Raw genomic sequence first — 19,733 nt, 5'->3', positions numbered from 1 at the left:
TTACCTGAGTGAGGAATATTGAGCACTGGAGAAAAAAGTTTTACTGGAGCAGCATAACAAATCAAGAGATCGACTAATTTGATTTTTGGGCACGTACTTGTAAATCCATGGCACTTACACTTTCAAGAGAAACTTTTTAAGCTTTCCCCCAAAACTATGGGTGTCCACAGAAGCTTGTGCTATGGCAGTCATGGTGTCTGATCCTGAGAACATTCAGTACCTACTATTTTTAATTATATGATGGGAAACTGTTTCATGTCTGAGAAATAAATGCCTTTTCTATACCTCAGGGAAAGAGTTGTGCAATCCTGAATGATTTGCCATGCCTAGGCTAGTCTTTAAACTCCTGGTTCCAACTATATGAGAAACTGGAGCTCCAGAAAGTCGGGTTCCCATCCCAACCACATGCCTTATAAGGAACTTTTCTTGCCTGTCACTGTTTAATAATCCCATAGAGTTGAAGCCAAAGCTTTGGCATGCTGCAGGATGGGTGCACATTTCCATCTGAACATCAATATGTAGATAAGACTGATCCGTTGATCCTGTAAAATGACAGATCTTTTATTACTCTGTGATTGCATAGTAAACCAGAGCAAAATAGGGAAAGTGCAAATCTCAGCCCTATGTGTTTCTCATCTGGAAACTGAACTCAAAAAAACATTTACAGACCAAATATTGCAAATAAAATCCTGGGGTTCTGGTTATCTTACATCAACAGGATATTTTTAATACCGAGTTCAGGTTTATGGGGAACATATTTTTGTATGTTTTACTACACTAGAATAGCTTTTATTTTGGCTTCTCCAGGAGAAGCGTGAAGGAGTTGGGCCTGTTCAGCCTCCAAGAGATGACTGAAAGGGGACCTCATTAATGCATATAATTATCTAAAGTGGGGATGCCAAGAGGAGGGAGCCAGGCTTTTCTCAGTGTTGTCAATCACTAGGACACGAGGCAAGGAGTAGAAACTGATGCACAAGAAGTTCCACCTGAATATGAGGAAGAACATCTTTACTGTGGGGGTGACTGAGCACTGGAACAGATGGTCCAGTAAGGTTGTGGAATCTCCCTCGCTGGGGATATTCAAGAACCATCTGGACATAATTCCGTGCAATGTGCTGACCCTGCTTTAGGAGGCTGGACCAGATGACCCACTGTGGTCCCTTCCAACGTGACCAATTCTGTGATTGTGTGAGCACAGCAACTCCCCAGCTAGTGTATATGGCTCCTCTGACTTAAAGGACATGCGTGGCTGCTCTTGTTATAAATATTGTCAACGGCTTAGCCTAAATTAAGAATTAACAACACCAGAAGGCTCGAATCCGCTATATATAGACTTCTGTAACTCTCCAAGTTGGCTCGCGTATTTCTGGCTCCCCAATAAATGAATGCACGGCGTTGTGCCGGCGCCTGTTGAGGATGAATTTATTCTGCATTGGTTTCCCCGCGGCAGCAGTGGCAGGGGAAGGGGTGCGGGCGGTGGCGGTGGCAGGGGCAGTGGCAGGGGCAGTAGCAGGGGCAAGGACAGCGGCAGTGGCAGGGTGAGGAAGAGCGGTCCCGGAGCCGCCCGTGCCCGTGCCGCCGGCCCTCGGGCAGCTCAGCCCTCGCGCCTCCCTCCTTCCGCTCGGTTGGGGCGCGGGGTGAGGCGAGGCCGGGCCGGGCCGTGCCGTAGCAACCCCGCGGTCTCCAGGCTACAGCGGCAGTGAGGGCGGCCGGGCAGGCGGCGGTGAGGCCGCGGCCGAGGCAGGTGAGGGCGGCCGGCCGGGCGCCACCGCACTGGGGGAGCAGAGGAGGCGGCGCAGGCGGCGGCCCCGGTCTCGCCGCAGGGCAGCGGCAGCCCGGCCCCGGCGCAGGGGTGTGCCGCCGAGCCGTGGTCCTTCACCGCAGAGGCCCGGCTTCCCTTCACCTCCCGTTCCCGGGCGGTGTATACGGGGACGCGGCCGGTTGCCTCAGGTGGCCGCTGCGAGGGCGCAGCGCCGGTGAGCGACACGGCCGGGACTCACCCTGGCCCTTGCCCCGCTCTCCGCTCTTCCTCAGACCCCGCTTTGGTTTTGCTGGAACACCTCTGCCCTGTTTGAGAAGGGACCTCATTAGTGTATAAATATCTAAAGCGGGGGGGGGGGGGGCGCGGAAGAGGTGCCAAGAGGAGGGAGCCAGCCTCTTCTCGGTGCCAATCACCAGGACACGAGGGAAGGGGCAGAAACTGACGCACAGGAAGTTCCACCTGAATATGAAGAAAAACTTACTTACTGTGCGGGTGACTGGGCACTGGAAAAGATGGTCCAGAAAGGTTGTGGAGTCTCCCTCACTGGAGATATTCAAGAACTGTCTGGACACAATCCTGTGCAATGTGCTCTGGGATGATCCTTCTTGACCAGGGAGATTGGAGCAAATGACCCACTGTGGTCCCTTCCAACCTGACCCATTCTGTGATTCCATTATTCCATTTCTGCAGCGGGCAGCCACTAACCTCAGGCCCCTGCACTCCCTTCATCTGGGGTTCAGTCCTTCAGGTGGGGTGTGAGGCAGCTTCTTGGGCTGTAAGGTATGTGGCTTTCCCGAGGCATTCCCACCTGTTGGGGCAGCCCGGCGGAATGGCCTCAGCAAACATTGCCACCCGCACATGTGTTACACATGCTGAGCTGGTGGTGGGTTACGGCTTTAGCATTTTGTTTTCACTGGCCAGAGCAGAAAGGGTAGAGGTGCCCAGAAGAACTCTGGTTCGTGTTTTGAAAATAACCTGTTTGGATTCAGATCTTGGGCTGAAGATTATCCCAGCTATCATTGTTTTTGAGCTCACTGTTTCCAAGACTTGAGGTAAAACTCACTGTTTCCATTGGAAGTTGCTTCATCTGCTTTCAAATGCTTCTTTTCATACAGAGCTAGCATTTCACATCCAGGTGTTTTCAAGGAACTGGGGGTGGTGCTGGAGGCTAAGGCAAGGAAAAACCTGTTGCCATGCCCCTGGGCATCTGGAAAATGAGGTGGCACCTGGGATTCATTCTCTGATGCAGGCTGCTGCTTGAATTGTGTCTCAGCTATTACCGTGGTACTTTTTCTTCATTTGGAGAGAAAAATGGCACAAGCCTTGTGGCTTGCTGTGGCCTTTCACTATAGGCCTTGTCTGCCATGGCTCCCCTGTGGCAAGGGCTTCCTTTTAATGCCCTGATAGCCAAGGCTAGTCAGGGGTTGTGCTGCACAACACCTGGGGTGTTAGGGTGCAGAACAGAGTCCTGCTTTTTTCAAGTCCTCCCTGCCTTTCACACTGTTCATGTCTTTCTTTGTGAGCAGGACAAAGACTGGAATGGTTTATATGTTTCCACATGGGTATTTAAACCTGTATAAGAGGAATAAATAGCATGTTCTATTCTGCATTGAAGAAAGAGGGAGAAAGCTAAGTCTTTGGGTTAAATATTTTATCCTGTTTTTGCTTTTCCTGTGGGAAAAACTGCTTGATGGCAATGGCTAACATCTGGCCTGCTAATGATTCATAAATATCCCTCATTCATTCATCTTACTTATTAAAAGAAAAAACCAAGTCAATGGCAAAGAATGATGTCTCAAAGCAATACACTCAGCCAGTGTATGCTACCTTGCTTTCTCTGGAGTTTTGTCTTCTGTTCATCTGCTGTCTTATTCACAGTTGGGCCTTATACCACATTCACACACGTAATTCCTTTTCTTTGTGAATCATCTTGTAGTCTTAGGCAAAGTTATAAATCTCTTCACAAAATTGCATCTCAGATACTCCTAGGTTTCCTCATAAATAGAATTATAGCAAAGGTAAGGTATACTGCAAAATAAAAGAATATGATACAACTGGCTGACAGCAGGCCAAAGCACCACACTCATTTTTCTAGCATACTGGCTCTTTTTAATGATAATTAAGGGTGAAGGAAGGGAAACAATATTACCAATTTCCTGATTTCCCACTTTTGAGCTTGTGTATCCCTGTCAAATATGACTTTAGCCTTTCTTGAGATGGGAAGTAGCTATCTTTTTAGTTTGTAATATTTTTTTGCTTGAGGAAAATCCTGATCTCATCCTTCTGCAGCTTATTATTGACTGGGCATGTGGAGCTGGTCTCCAGTTCATACTGACCTGTGCATGGCAATATTTTAATTTTTTTAAAACATAATGATTCCTCAGGGTTTCAGAATAAAGCAAAGAGGAGCTGCTGGTCAAGAGATCTGTCATGACTGCTAATCCATCTAAGAGACTTGCTTGGAGTGACTGTGAGTATTTCATCACTATTTTTGCATAGATTCCATGTTTTCCTAGATAACTTCCAGTTTTCTTTGGAGTACTGTGGTGTGCAATGCTGGCTGTGTACAAGCCATTCTGAAGCTGTGCCACTCTCACCTGGGCTGTGTATGGGGTGCTGTGCTGGCCTTGATGTATTTTTGGAGAAGGAAACTGGGAATGACTGTTCAAGTGACTATAAACAGTGCCTGACTATATTCAAAGCTCGAGCAGCTGCAAACCTTCACCTGCCTCTCTCTAGAGTTAACATTTGTCACTGCTGCTTCTGCACAGAGCAAAGGAGGGCTGGTAAAATGCCAGCCTCTATAGGCATGCCAACCTCTATAGGCATGCCAGCCCAGCGTCCTGCTTGTAGGACTGATGACTGTGAAAGAACTCGTGCCAGTCTACGCTGTATAGAAGCCCTGTCACTGTAAGATGGTTTCTGAAGATAAGACTCTAATTTCCTTTATGTAGTGTTAACTGAGGAACTGTCTATCTAATGAACTTTTCAAACCAGGTCAGTTGTTATAATACTTGAATTTAGCAGGGAGTTCTGATCACTTTCCATACTAGACTGAAGGTTATTTTGAAGGCATTAAAGATGGAAGTACTTTTCTTTGTATTTTGGGCCAGTTTGATACATGCTGTGCATTTACGGGCAGTTTACGGTATATGGGCAATGGAGGACTGGGATACACTGGATGATGTTGGTACTGGGGAAAATGAACAGAAATTTCCAAAGTCTACAGCAAGTAAACTTAGATACAGCAAGGGTATTTAATCAACTAGAGCCAGCTTAGCTCATGCAGACTATTTTGGGAATGAACAGGAAATACCAAAGTCCTCCTAGAACCTCTGTGCTGAGGAACAGAGGCATTATTGTTATTATTGCTTCCATTTCTGCCTCAGCACTCTGGGCTCTGAGCTGCCACTGCTGCCAAATACAAGTAGAGCTAGCCTAGCAAACCATACTTCCTTGCTGAAGTGTGTTCCACGTCCTGTAGAACTTCAAATGAACCTAGATGTTGGGGGCACCCACACCTAGACCTTCATGTCCATGGTTTCTTATGCATGCACATGGTCCATCACAGCCCAGAGCAGAAACTGACAGAATCATCATTTACACTTGAGGCAAGTGATGTGATCAGAGGGAATTTCACCAGCCTTGCAATAAAGTCAGGATCTTCTGGGGACAATGCTATTGCTTATGGTAGGAGTTCAACATGCCATTTTTTGGAACTACTTGTTTATTGCATAATACTTCTAATGTGTACATAGTGATGGTCTGACAATTTTTGAATGCCTATTATGTGTTCTGATTTCCAAGACTTAGGAGAGATGTCTTAGGAGCTGGGAGAAGTGCCGTTTGGCAAACTGGACTTAGATTTCAGGGCTTGAATTTCAGCATACAAGAGATGTTTCCTTTAATAAATTGAAGATGAATGTATATGGATGAATAAAAAGATACAACAGCAAGTGGATGTGTAGGACTGAGAGCAGCTTTCCAGATTAAGAATATTATTCAGTATGAAAGAAAGAAAACAAGAGGTGAGCTTTATGTGTATACAGAACCGTGGAATACAGGTAAAGAAAGGAGGCAATAAAGGTAAAGAAAGGAGAAATTCATCTTGTTCAGTTTTGAAATTGTTTGGTTAAAATATAAAGGTTTTGTTTCCCTCATTTCTCTTTACAGCAGATGCCTTTCATTCAAAGCACAGACAAGATCCTGAAGATTCCCACGAGGTCGACAAGAAGAAATCAGAAGAGAAGGAAAAGAGACTGGTGGTCAGTCAATGGAGAACAGATGTACAATCCCTTGTTTCATCTTCTAAATGGCTTCAACGTTATGGTCTCAAAAGAAACAAATTGTCCCTGTCCCAGATTTTGTCACAGATTGGATTCCAGCACAGGAAAGGTATAAGACAAATCAATAATAGGATAATAAATCCCCCAACTTTGAATAGTCTAGAGGGTCGCACTCATTCTGCACCCAATGTACACAGTGGAGATTTTCATATTGTCTATTACGGTAATGGCAGAAATGAAAGCGGTATCCACAGTTGCTGACACTGCCAATTCAGAGAACTGAGACACTCCATCTCCTTTTGATATGAGAAGGATTTAGGGTCTGAGAATGGCTTTCCTTACTCAGTTGTACTGTTTCTTTACCCTAGGCTGAAGTTCACATCCTCACCAATTTAGCTGTAGCTGGGAAATAGCTGGTGCTGCTGAGACTGTTAATCTTTTTCTTGCAAATAACACGCGATAAGATCTCTGTCTCCTTTCAGATGGCAAATATAATGTATGCCATGCCATAATCTGTGATTTAATATTGATCATCAGGGTTAGTAAATGTGCTTGGGAGTAGTATATTATTTCCAGGTATCCAGCTTTAAGGAAAAAGTTAAATTTAATTAGAATTCAGTCTGCTTTTCATGCAAAGTCAGACTATAGAAAAATGTTCCTTTGCAGTTATCTGACAGCTGGAGGGGAAGAGTTTGCTAATAATTATTAACCACTGCCATAATGGTGCTTTGCCGAGCATGGTAATATATTCTTTTCTTTGAACAGCTTGCTGCCTGAGAAGTAGGAATTGTAATGTATCGCAGTAGTTCTAGGTTGCATAATTTAAGATTTTGTCTGGCTTGTGTCCATGGGGCATTCAAAGATCACCAGTGCAGTTCCTGATATCTTGTGTGTTGCAGATTAAGAAGAAGCTGTTAAGCAGGGTTAAAGTTGTTACAGTATTAGGAGCAAAATGTACTAGCTTGGCAGGGCAGCATGGTGCACAGATAGCTGCTTTATGACGTTCACTATTCCCACCCCTAATGTTTCCCTATCAGTGGAGATCATGGAGAAGCTTTCTAGCTACTGAAAGTGCAGAGTGCAACCTTTTCCTTAGATGCACTCACTTCTGCACCCACTGAGTTGTGTAAGAGAACAGCATTATCTGTACCAGATTTTATATTACGTTTGATAGACAAATATTTGCAAGTCCTGTTGTGAGGTTGCCTAAACCTCACAATAATTAAAGTCCCATGTAGTTTTTGGCCTATAAGTAATTAGATGTGGTTTTTTTCCTCACTTCTGACTAAACTGGCAGGAAGCAGCAAAAGCAGGGCTGCCCTATGGGTGGAAAGTGAGACAGGAGCCAAAAGGGACTGCAGCCCAGGCCGTGCCCTCTCTGAACAGGATACAGTCCTGCAGCAGGGCAAGGTAATTAACCATGTCTAGGGTCCAGCCAGGGAATGCAGCCAGGCACAACAGGAGATGCAGCCAGAGGCTGAGAGCCTCCAGTACCCATCATAGATATAACCAGAAAATAACTGTAAAATAAAAACAGAATTAGAATTTCTTTCAAGTTTCTTAATGTCAAGAGTCAATACTGATGTGTGTGCCTCACACATGGATGACATACACATCAGCCTGAAAAATACCTGTTTGAAGTAGTCTCAAAGATTAGCAACTTGATCTTTTGTAAATTTTACTGTAGATTATGTGACCACCTTGGGGAAACCAGTGGCTTCTCGGTATGCACATGGTCTGTTTCCTCAATACAAGAGAGCACAAGATGGCAGCGTGTATAATGTAAGTGTGGCTGACTTGTGGTAACTTCCCTACGTGCTTAGAAGTTATTATCACTGTTGCAGAGTGATATGACTAAAATGCCTTCCTATGGCATAAAATACTTACATTCTTTGTAAGTACTTTATCTTTTGATTTTTTTTTTCTGTTTTGTCAAACTGTTAGTGATAACTATCAGTGGTAGAAAAGCTAGACATCTTTTTTCCTTTCTAAGTCTTAGTCTCTTGCCTTGGTGCAGCATTGCAGTAAATCTTTTCCAGAGAAGATTGCAGTTTCTAAGCAACATCTACCCTGTCTTGAAAGACAGAATCCTTAAAGAGAAGATGCTCAGAATGAGTTAAAAAAAATAAAATTGTAATCAATAAAACAAATGGGGACACTGAAAGAGAAAGACAAAATGCGCTGTCATTGCCAATGCAAAGCAGTGCTTTGCTTAGTGCCAGCAGGTCACAAAAGGCTCAGCCTATTCTATAGAGACAGCTAGCTGGATCTCTGCCCGTGCTCATGTTCTAAGGAATGTCTTAGCAACAGCTGCTGGCAGCCCCATTGTTAAGAGCATGGATTCTGATTGAAGAGATGTGCATGTGAGTGTGGAAGGGAGAGAGTTAATTTATAAAGGATTTTACAAAAGCAAATGGCTTGTCATTTTTTCTGATGACTAGAGTAACTTTTGAGGCCCAAAGCTTAAAAATGGGTAAAGAACGATTTCAGGGAGCCTTTCCCCCTCATTTTATGCCCATTAATTCAATATGAAATACTTACACATCTTCTAATCTTTGGACATGTTGTGAGCAGCAGGAAAGACATTTTTGCTACTATACAAAATCTGGTCAGATCTCCTTTAGGATATTAAGTACAAAATTGTATACAGTTACCACAGGCTTAGAATAAGCCATTCAAACCAGAGCAGGTACTGAGAAGAGCTGGTAGGATGAACTGCAGTGGAGTGATGATCTTATAAGAGGGCTTGGTTGATGCTGAAATGTAAGCCCGAAAGAAGACAGAAGAGGGGTAGTATTATTGCCCTTGAATGCTACAGAAAGGCAAATTACAGGGATAGGGCAAAGCTGTAGTTTTCTCTGCTAAAAGGCATGCTAGTCCAAAAATAAATGGGTATGAACGGCCATGAATAAAATTAGACTGGACAGTCAGAAGTTTCCTGGCCCTCAGAGAAATGGAAATCTGCACTTGCTTTCTATGAGTGAGAGGATATTCAAAGAAAAGTGCTTTATTTTAAGATGGAGTTTGGTCGATGTAGTGCAGTAAACTTTGTATGAATCTGACTGTCATAGGAGGAAACTCGATTTCTAAGTGCTCCTTCCCGGGCCGACATTCCTTTGGCAGACTGCCTGAGACTTTGTATCTGGGAGGCACATTACAGGGCCCAAGCTGATATTAAAGAACACAGAAAAATAAAAAAAGAGAGGGAGATGTGTGCAGACTGACACACAAAATATCTTCTCCCTGAGAAATGTTCTTGTTTAAAAACATTTGTGTTTCCAAGGTTTTGTACTTAGTCCTGGAAAGGAAGTTAGAGGTAAAAGGCAACCAGTAAATCAGCTCACATGGCCCAGAGCTATTGGGGGAATCTGTGGTGCAGTTTTAGACTCACAGGTCATGATGAATCTGTATACACTTACTCATTGGGAGGATGTGCTGGTTTTGATTTTAATACTGATTCTAGATTTTTCTTTACTGAAAAGGTATGGGAAGTTTTAGTTGTTGATTGCAGTTATCTGAACTAGATTTGCCTAAGTACCTATCCACAAATAGTTAATCTGTAATGCTGGGCATTGTTAGTGTTCAAACAAGAAACATTTTATGTTTTCCTTCCAAATGCTAAAGACAAGGTGGAGATTGAAGTGCCCTAGAACCAAACCGTATGCTGCCTTGTATTGCTGTAAAATTTTTTTAAAAGCCAGTCAAAGTTCTAGTCTAAGAAGGTACAAAGTTTCTGTGTCCTTGTTTGTTCACCCATCTGCTCTGCAGCCCTTTCTACATCCTAGTCTGTGTTCAGCTCATTCTAATTGCTCCAGTTTTGAGACAGACTAGTCAGACAACCCATTGGCACTGTCCCATGCTCACATAAAAAGATTATGAAAAGCAATTAGGACAAAATGCAGTGCCTTTTCTTTATAGCTTAGATGCATTTGTCAAGTATTTGCTCTTGAAACAGTGGAAGGAAAATGGGTTGTTTTCACTGCTACCTTGGCTGGCATGTCTGACACTTACAAACTAGCTATTGCAGCTGTGCTAAGCTTGGGGCTGCATTTGTATTATTTGTTTTGATATTCAATTTCCTTCTCTCCCTTATTTGAATAAAGCTGACAGCCAAAAAAGAACTGATTCTTCATTTTGTGGATTGTCTAATGGGAGCTATTGAGCTATATAAGCAGCGAATGGAATGGTTAACCAGTGAGAGCCGGCAGATATTTGGAGTGATTCAAGAACAGTGCATTGTCATTGTGTTGGATTTTGGCATTGCAGCTCCAACTGAATTTGATCTTTGTCGGGATGCACTTTCTATGGTACTTGTGGAACAGGTGATCCAAATTGCCAGATTCAACCTCATCTGGTAAGCAGAAAGAATCAGAATCATAGAATGAATGGTTTGGGTTGGAAGGCACTTTTAAAGGTGATCTGGTCCAACACCCCTGCAAATGGGCAGGGACACCTTCCACTACACCAGGTTGCTCAAAGCGGCATCCAGCCTGACTTCGAATGTTTCTAAGGATGAGGCATCTCCCACCTCTCTGGGCAACCTGCTCCTGTGTTTCAGCACCCTCATTACAAAAAAGTTCGTCCTTTTGTCTAGTCTGAATATAGGTTCTTTTACTTCAAAACCATCACTCCTTGTCCTATTGCTACAGGCCCTACTAAAAAGACTCTCCCCATTTTTCTTCTAAGTCCCTTCAAGTATTGAAAGGCCACAATCAGGTCTCTCCAGTCTGGACAAAGAAGTCCATGTCGGCCCATTGCTGGAGAATAAAAAAGAGTTGCATGTTATATGTGTTTGGATAAGGTGCTTTCTGTACTGGAAATTGTCGTGATTCATGTCATACTAATATCTGTAGATTTCCCACCAATTTTCACCCACAGTTATCCTGAACTTGCTACTTCCATTTAACAGAAGACCACTGTTAGCCTGAAGAACAGATAAAGGGTACCAGAACCCAAATACTGACACATGCCTTCTACAAAATCAGAAGGATTTGCAACAGCAAGTAATACCCTTCAGATGTTGCAGTATTAGTGAAACAGTGAGGTTCTATCTGACCACCTATTGCATTCTTGTGTCTTTAGACATTATAGGTTTCTGCCTTGCAGCTAAATGTGCACTCCCCGAAGTGCCATAGGCACAGGCACAGCCATTTGTATATCTATAGATTTCCATGGTCACAGAAATCAGTTGCAGCAGTAGGAAAGAATAATAGATTTCCATAACAAAAGAAGATTTCCAAGTGCTTGTTGCCTAAGAGGAGTAAATGAATTTGCATTCAGTTAGAAGAATAGAAGCAGCTATTCAACTCTTACCTATCTGCATAAAGTCTCATATATGCATGAGAGTTTGAATGTGTAAGCTTGGGTTGGGATAGATGAGTGGAAAAAAATTATGCACAAATTAGGTCATATAATTTTAAAATTGGTTCTGCAATGTTAACTTACAATTACATGGTGATTCTTAATGTTATTTTACCCAAGCATTGTCCTACAGGTTTGATTCTGGTACCCTATCTTAATTCTCTAGATTGTGACACAACTGAGATTTGAAAAGGAGAGTAATACAATCACAGAATGGTTTAGGTTGCAAGGGACATCATAGACCACCTAGTTCCAAGCCCCCTGCCATGGGCAGGGACACCTTCCATTAGATTAGGTTGTTCAAAGCCTCATCCAACCTGGCCTTGAACACTTCCAGGGATGGGGAATCCACAGCTTCTTGGGGCAGCCTGTTGCAAAAGTAGATATTTTCCAAAGAAGATATTTTCCAAAGCAGATAACTTCCATAGTTTTTGATATCAGAGAACTTTTAAAAAGTGAAATGCAAAGCCAGGTCAAAATTGAAACAGTAATTATGGTCATCAATTTGTTTTTGCAGGACAGAGACAAAAGACAATATAGCATATAAATTATTACTTTAAAAGAATCTTGGGAAACATATTTGTCTTTTAGATTTGCAGGAAACCCTTCAAAATAGTTCTTGATGGAATGTCACAGATACTGGAACCAGTTGGTTTTTTAGTTCCTTTCTGCCTTTTTATGTACAAGTGCACAGGCACAAGTGCTCATTGGCTTTGTACTTCTGTTCTTCCATTAAGACTACGGTCTTCTATCAATTAGAATACCGAAAAGCTTAGCATCACAAATTTTATTTTTGATGGGTAGCCAAAGATCAGATGTATTACAAAAAAAAGTGTCAGTTAAACTGCTCTGACACAAAGGTCGTGGAGAAAGTTGTGGAACGAGACTTGTGGAAGACACTTTTTTTATGCACATATTTTAAAAACCTGCTTGAGTTTTTATGATAAGGAGAGTTATGAAACAGGAACTCTTTTAAAAAATACTTTATCTCTCCTGACCCTACTTTGCAAACAATTGTCTCAAAAAAATTCTTATAAAATTACGGTATTTTTCTAATGGTTTCATTTTTTCTCTGCTTCCTTTATTGCAAGTATAGATTTAGTATCTGTGGTATATTGTAATTCTTACTTAAGAATATAAAAGAATTGTAATAATAGTAGAGCTCCACTCTCTTGTTCTGCCAGCGTGATTCTCACTGTTTCTGATTTATAGTTAATCTCATTTTCAGGGCTGCTCAGGATCTTATGAAGTGGCAACAGAAATGTACTCCTGTGTCTGAACATACTGTAAAGTCTGCAGTTACGTGGCTCTGGAAGCTGGACCATATGACAGCTGTCAGCCATACCAGCTCTGCTGAAGCTCTGCTGGAAGCCATGGGTGATGAAGCGGTAAGCTCATACGTCTTTTCAGAAGCCTCGAGTAAATCCAAGAATATTCAGTGCTAGGCTGGCTGCTATGATTTGCCCTGATCAATGTTGCAAAGATAAATATTAATGACAGCATTTGGAAAGTTTTTTTTTCCCCTCAAGTGTAGCTGCATACTATGCTTAATGATTGTCTTTTTATGTAAATGTACTGTACTTTGAATGCAGAAACTTGTTTATTTTCTTTCCTAGAGTACCCAGAATAAATAACATTCTGTCGTTAAGGGGAAAAAAAAAACCATCTTCCTTTCCATTTTCTTTGCCATACAAGTTTTTCAGGGCTTCAAGTTTATGAGAAAATTTCTAGTACCAACATTATTGAAGGCAGAGAAGCAATTTTTATTTTGCTATGTATCCAACATGCTCATGAAAAGTTATATTTAAAATTCAAAATAGTGAGTACAGAGATTTATGTAAATATTAACTCATGATAGGGCTATGCAAATCCTTTTTCATCAGCCAGGTGATAGCTAGACTTTCTTCCATGATAGAGACAAAGCATGCCCAGTATTCCTGCAATTAAATGCTGTTCATTTCCAAAAGTACCGTGTTACTTTATTCATTAAAGCAGAGTCACAAGAAATGAAACATATATGCCAACATTTGAGCTAGTCACTTAAAACTTGTGTTATTAAAGGGATATTTTATGACTTTTCCTTACAATGTATATTCTTTCACTTCTCTAACACCTGAATTTAATGGAAAATTTGGCCTACTGTCTGTGGAGTAGAATCATTGGTTTTCACTGCCGTTAACATCCATCCCTGTGCACAGATCCAATCCTAACTCCTTTGTAAATCTCTTTCTGGGACATTGTTTGAAGGAGAAGGTATTTTTGCTTGAGTTACCTTCTGCTTTCCTATGCTGCTGGATTCTCATCGAGATGAGCCTTGATGATTGGTAACTAATATTAAGAAGGAACTGAGTAAGGAGCAAATTGTTCACCAGTGAGCTTTTTTTTCATGAATGGTTTTTAAAATGTCCCCTCCATAAATTTTATTAGCATTTTCAATTTCCAGTATAATGCTGATTTCCTGATGAGTAATTAAAAAAATTTGTTTAGATTTCAGCATTGTCTGGATGAAAAAAAGTCTTGTTGGACCTGGTGGGTCTCTGTTTGAATAAACAGAAATTAAAATCTGTCAGACAGTGGGACATCTATTATTATTTTTCCAGATATTGGTGGGCCAGTATCTGGGGGAGTCAGTTGTGGCAGGTGCTCAGCATAAACCAAACTTCAATGGCTCCTAAACAGAGTCATTATTATTCATAACTGGCAGTTCACTTAAGTGCAACCTTCACTGTAGTGCAGATGGAGGATACCCCATTCAGTCCTAGGCAAAAGCTGTCTACTTACTGAGCAGTCATAAATAACTCATTCCTAAGAACTGGCTCCATTCACAGAAGTTGCTCCAAAACAATAGCTCTTTTTTTTTTTTTTTTTTCCCGCCCTAGACATGGCTCTTCTTGTCATTCCTTTAGCTGGTCTTTTCTTCCCATGTATGGTGACTCCTTAGATTTTCTTTCCTTATGACCTGTCAATCCCAAACTGAAGATCAGTCTGCTGTAATGTTGCAATCCTTTGAGCTCTACCTGCCACAAATGCATCCATACTGTCTAACCTCCAGTTCTGTACAGGTGCCATTCCGTGAAGTGTGGATAACTCATCCAAAACACCTCCCCACCAAGATCAAGACTATGAGGAACTATTCATGCTGTTCTCCTTTCTGTTCTTGTATGAATTTTGTTTAAATGTAAAAATTACAATTTTCAAAATGTGAAGGATTCATTTGAAAGGTTTTAATCTTTCCCCACTAACCTGTAAGGAACATTTCTTTTGTGGTATGTCATTGCTGGGTTTGTAGTTATATAGAGTGAATTATCTGGGGTTCACAGGTTTTTTTTTATTTTCTTGTGAGGGGTTGGTTCTGTATCAGCTATGCCAAATAAATGTCAGCATTTTAAAAGTTGCAGAGGCAGGCAGTAAATCCCTTGGAGAAAGAGTGAAAATTTCTGTTCTTGTTGAATATCAAGTTTATGAATTAATGGCAGTCTTAAAAGGGAGAGGAAGAAGATGTGAATCCGAAGAAACACTGGGAAAAATGGTTGTGCAATATGCATACATTCCTCTGGGCCAGGAGACTCTTCAGCAAAAGCAGTAGGAACATGGTGTTGTCCAAGGACTGGGTCTCATCTGGGAGATCTGTGTGCAGGCTCAGATAGCTTTTTAGCTGGAGGAAGGCAGACAGGGAACTTGGTAAAACTGAACTAGAACACAGATGCAAGAGTTCGTTCTTTTTGTTTCTGTGTACCTTCTTCTAAAGCTAGTAAGTATTTTGTTAATCTTGCACTTTAATAAAACACATTCATTTTTTTCTTTACCCTTGGTATTTATCTAGAATTATCAGTGATGCTAGTACATCTGGTCCTGCTTGCTCCCAAGCAAGTGGATTCTGTAACTATGGCCCCTGCCTCCCATATGGAGTGTCTCGACCCGCTGCAAGATCCAAGAGAAGTTCAAGGTGGCAAGGTTAGTTTGCCTTATCCAGCCCGATATTGGGTTGCTGCTTGGGAGAGACGTCTTCCAGTGTTGAGGAAGATGCCAAAAGGTAGATGAGGAAGGAAGCTTGAAATGCAGAAATGACTCAGGGAGCTAGAATACAAATCAGTATCAAAGGCAGTAGTGGAAATGTATGAGCACACTTGTAGGTGATACTGCATTTGCTTTACTACTGCATGAAATGACGTGAGTGCAGAAAGGTTTCCTCAGTGCTACCCCAGACTCAAATAGTTGTCTTTTGTGGTGCATGTCCTGGGATTCCTAGTAATATTCATAGAATCATAGAGTCACAGAATGGTTTCGGTTGGAAGGGACCTTAATGACCATTTAGTTCCAACACCCCTGCATAGGCATGGACACCTTTCACTGGACCAGGTAGCTCAAAGCCCCATTTAACCTGGCCTTGAACACTTCTTGGGATGGGGCATTCCTAACTTCTCTGGATAATTGTTCCCAGTGCCTTACACCCTCATAGTGAAGAATTTCTTCCTTGCATCTAAATCTACCATCCTCCAGTTTAAGGCCATTCTCCCTTGTCCTTGTGAAAAGTCCCTCTCCAGCTTTCATGCCCCTTTAGATCCTGGAAGGTGCTATAAGGTCTCCCCAGAGCTGCCTTTTCTCTGGCTGAACATCCCCAACCATCTCAGTCTGTCTTCATAGGAAAGATGCTCCATCCCTGTGATCATCTTTGGGGCTCTCCTCTGGACTTGCTCCAGCAAGTCCATGCCTTCTTATGTTGGGGGTCTCAGAGCTGGACACAGTGCTCCAGGAAGAGTCTCATGGGTGTAGAGTAGAGAGGCAGACTCACCTCCCTTGACCTGCTGGCCATGCTGATTTTGATGCAGCCTTAGATACAGTTGATTTCTGGGATGCGAGCACACATTGCTGGGTCATGTTGAACTTCTCATCAACCAACACCCCCAAGTCCTTCTCCTCAGAGCTGCTCTCAATCCATTCTCCACCCAGCCTGTACTTGAACTTGGGATTGCCCTTACCCAGGAGCAGGACCTTGCACTTGGCCTTGTAGTTCATGAAGTTCACTTGGTTCCTTGTCTCAAGCCTGTCCAGGTCCCTCTAGATGGCATCCCTTCCCTCCAGTGCATCAGACACCACACAGCTTGGTGGTGTTGGCAAACTTGCTGAGGGTGCCATCAGTCCCACTGCCCGTGTCACTGACAAAGATGTTAGAAAGTGCCAGTCCCCATATCGACCCCTCAGGAGCACCATGGACATTCCACTTGGACATCAAACTGTTCACCCCAAGTCTTGGACTGCAACATCCAGTCAATTCCTTATCCACTGAGTAGTCCATCCACCAAATCCACATTTCTCCAATTTAGAGTCAAGGGTGTTGTGCAGAAGAGTCAAATGCTTGATGCAAGTCCAGGTAGATGGGGTCAGTAACCCTGTTGTAGAAGGTTACCAGACTTGTCAGGCATGTTTGCCCTTAGTGAAACCTTGTTGACTTCTTATTTTCCATGTGCCTTAGCATAGTTTCCAAGATGATCTGCTCCATACTGGGCACAGAGGTGAGTGTATTCAAGTGTATTTTTTCAGTTAAACAACTATTTATCAGGTATTTATCAGCTGGTATGTACCATGCTATAGGGCTGATATACTGTACATATTGTCTTGAAAGTCATCATGGGATAGCTGTTTGTTACATTTGTTTTTAATGATAGTGAAAATTTTGGAAACATACTCACCATGAGGATTGTTACATGGATAAGTGCAGGTAACATAAAATCCCTCAAAATGCATTATTCAAGCAATAACTAAAGGACATTTCTTCAGCTTCTCTCTCTTCTTGCAATAACATTTTCAGAATGTAAGTGTGTGTAGTTATAGTAAACCTCTGCCCTTGGGAAAATACAAATTATCTGTAAATACTAGCAGTAGCATTCAAATAATCACAGAATCACAGAATATGCTAAGTTGGAAAGGACCCACAGGATCATTGAACCCAACTCCTGGCCCTGCACAGGACCATGTCCAAGAGTCACACCATGTGCTGAGAGTGTTGTCCGAACGCTTCTTGAACTTTGTCAGGTTTGGTGCTGTGACTACTTCCCTGGGGAGCCTGTTCCTGTGCCCAACCACCCTCTGTATAAAAAATTTTACTAATATCCAACCTAAACCTTCCCTCAACACAGCTTCAGGCCATTCCCTCACTGCTCACCACAGAGAAGAGATCAATGCCTACCCCTCCTCTTCCCTTCATGAGGAAGTTGTAGACTGCCATGAGGTCTCCTCTCAGTCTCCTCTTCTCCAGACTGAACAGACCAAGTGACCTCAGACACTCCTTATACGGCTTCCCCTCAAGGCCCATCTTTGTTGCTCTCTTTTGGACACTCTCCAATAGTTTAGTGTCTTTCTTATATTGAGGTGACCAGAACTGCACACAATATTCAAGGTGAGGTTGCACTAGTGCAGAATGGGACAATCACCTCCCTTGATTGCCATCTTTCCTAACCTCAGAATACATGCTGCCAGTAAAACTATGTCTGGTATAAAAGTTCCTACTTTTCAGCCCTGGCAAGGCACCAACATAGCATGTCTCTTGATAAAAGTGGCATATGGCACAGAACCTTTTTCTGACTAATGATGCAGTTGTCTTTCCTTACACCTCTCTTTGGCTTCAGTTAACTTCTGTGGAAAGAGGCTTGCCTTGGGCAGAATCAGACCCAGGGACTGTGGGACAGGTTCTTGTCTCACTTGAGGAAATTTTGTGTGGCCTTCCTTTGAATTACTAGCATAAATGAGAGGAAGAACCAAAGCTCTGAAAATCTCATAGCCCAAGTAATGTATCAGTTTTACCAAATTTTCCTACCAATACTGAGCACAGGATGGTGCTGGAATAAATATCAGACATTTATGTAAAACAATGTCTTCCAATTACCTTTTTTTTCTGTTTAATGACAGGTTGAAGCTGTTTATTACTTTGCTGTGGGGGATGTTCCAGTGGACACGAAGCAGCTACTCCTTGAGAAGGTTTCAGATGGCTTCTGTCCAGTCAACACAGTGTCTTTCAATGCTAGGGATGATAAAACGATTCTTTTTCTGAAGGAGCTGAGCCGCTTGGCTTCTGGCAGGTATGATAGAGAAGGACAGTAAAGATTTCAGTACTCATGAAGTGCTTTGCTGATAGGAATGGTATTGGGACATACCTGAATATAATCCATGAGGAAAATGAGACAAAATAGTTCAGTAAGTGATCCGGGGATGGGGAAATAGGAGATATGAGTAGAATGCAGACCCTACTTAAACAGACCAGCTTTTTTTCACTTATGTTCTCACTGGCTTGGAGAAAGGCCATTCCGTTTTTATGCCAAAAATTGTCTGTCATCTGCCTTTCTCTTGAAGTCTGGAAAACTGTTCAGGGGAAATGGTCACAACATGAACTGAAGTAAGTTTTTATTGTGTTGCTTTGTACATTAGTAGTATCCACAAGCACCAGAAAACGATCTAGAGTTTTGCTGGATCAAGTGCCATAGAGACATGTACTGGAAAGGAAATGCCTGTCCTAAATGAGCAGCTCATGGAATAACAGAAAATTGATGGGGTGTTATTCTTCAGGCCTGGTTGTGTGGAAAAGCAGTTCTGTACCATGCTTTCTAGCATCTTTTTTTTATGGTTGGTGGAAATTAATATATTCCACATGGCTTGTTGACTGCTTTGTCCTGGGAATCAGCCATGTGGTGAGAATCAGCCTTCAGTAGAAGTGGATAAGATGACTTAAATCTTGATTCTGTTATCAAAATAAGGAAAACAAATGAACAAATACCAAACCCACAAGACCAAATTCATGCTCAACAGCAAGAAGGCAGTAGGTGTCAGTAGGTGTTTGTCTGCTTAACAGAAGTCACTGTACAGATACAGACTTGTGAAATGGCTGCTAGCTTTTTCTGTTTCACTGTTGTTTGTGCAAGAGTGGGAAGCCCTCCAACAGTAGAAATCTCCCAAATGACAGCAGAGCAATTGGTAAGATGGCAGCTGCTTAGCTCTTTTATAGCCATCTGTGTTTAGAAATAGCTTTTAGGAGATGGGAGCGTCTGCCAAAAACAAGACTGTGGGAAAGTGTTATGTTTGCTCTGGTCTGATGTGTGTTTAAAATGATTGTGGTCATTTAGAAGCGTGGTACCTCTATGGTACCAGGTACATTGCTAGTCACTATCCCTCATTTTCTTTTGGTAGTGTTTTTACCTTCTTTATTAAAGGAAAGTGAATGCTTCTTGTATGGTAGAAACAGGCAAAAAGGGTTGTGGCAGGGAGCTGAGAGGAATTGTTTTGTTTGATACGATTCTCACTGTCGTCTTTTTACATGAGTCTAGCTTTTGTGC

The 19,733-nt window shown here is 42.3% G+C and overlaps 1 protein-coding gene across 1 annotated transcript in view; it reads left to right on the top strand.

Annotated features, from left to right (window-relative positions):
• Nucleotides 1-4,192: 4,192 nt before the first annotated feature.
• The window catches only part of VWA3B (von Willebrand factor A domain containing 3B), a gene marked incomplete at both ends in the record, with an annotated part of 63,777 nt that continues 48,236 nt past the window's right edge, over nucleotides 4,193-19,733 (top strand). Inside the window, 6 exon segments of the mRNA XM_082277837.1 lie at nucleotides 4,193-4,232; nucleotides 5,939-6,157; nucleotides 7,736-7,830; nucleotides 10,152-10,402; nucleotides 12,638-12,797; nucleotides 18,316-18,485. Coding sequence (XP_082133963.1) covers nucleotides 4,193-4,232; nucleotides 5,939-6,157; nucleotides 7,736-7,830; nucleotides 10,152-10,402; nucleotides 12,638-12,797; nucleotides 18,316-18,485 — 935 coding nt within the window.

Source organism: Coloeus monedula (assembly GCF_965178545.1).
Source record: "Coloeus monedula genome assembly, chromosome: 3".
NCBI classification, from domain to species: Eukaryota; Metazoa; Chordata; class Aves; order Passeriformes; family Corvidae; genus Coloeus; species Coloeus monedula.
The sequence above is the reverse complement of the archived record's forward strand: the minus strand, read 5'-3'. Positions and strand labels throughout refer to the sequence as shown.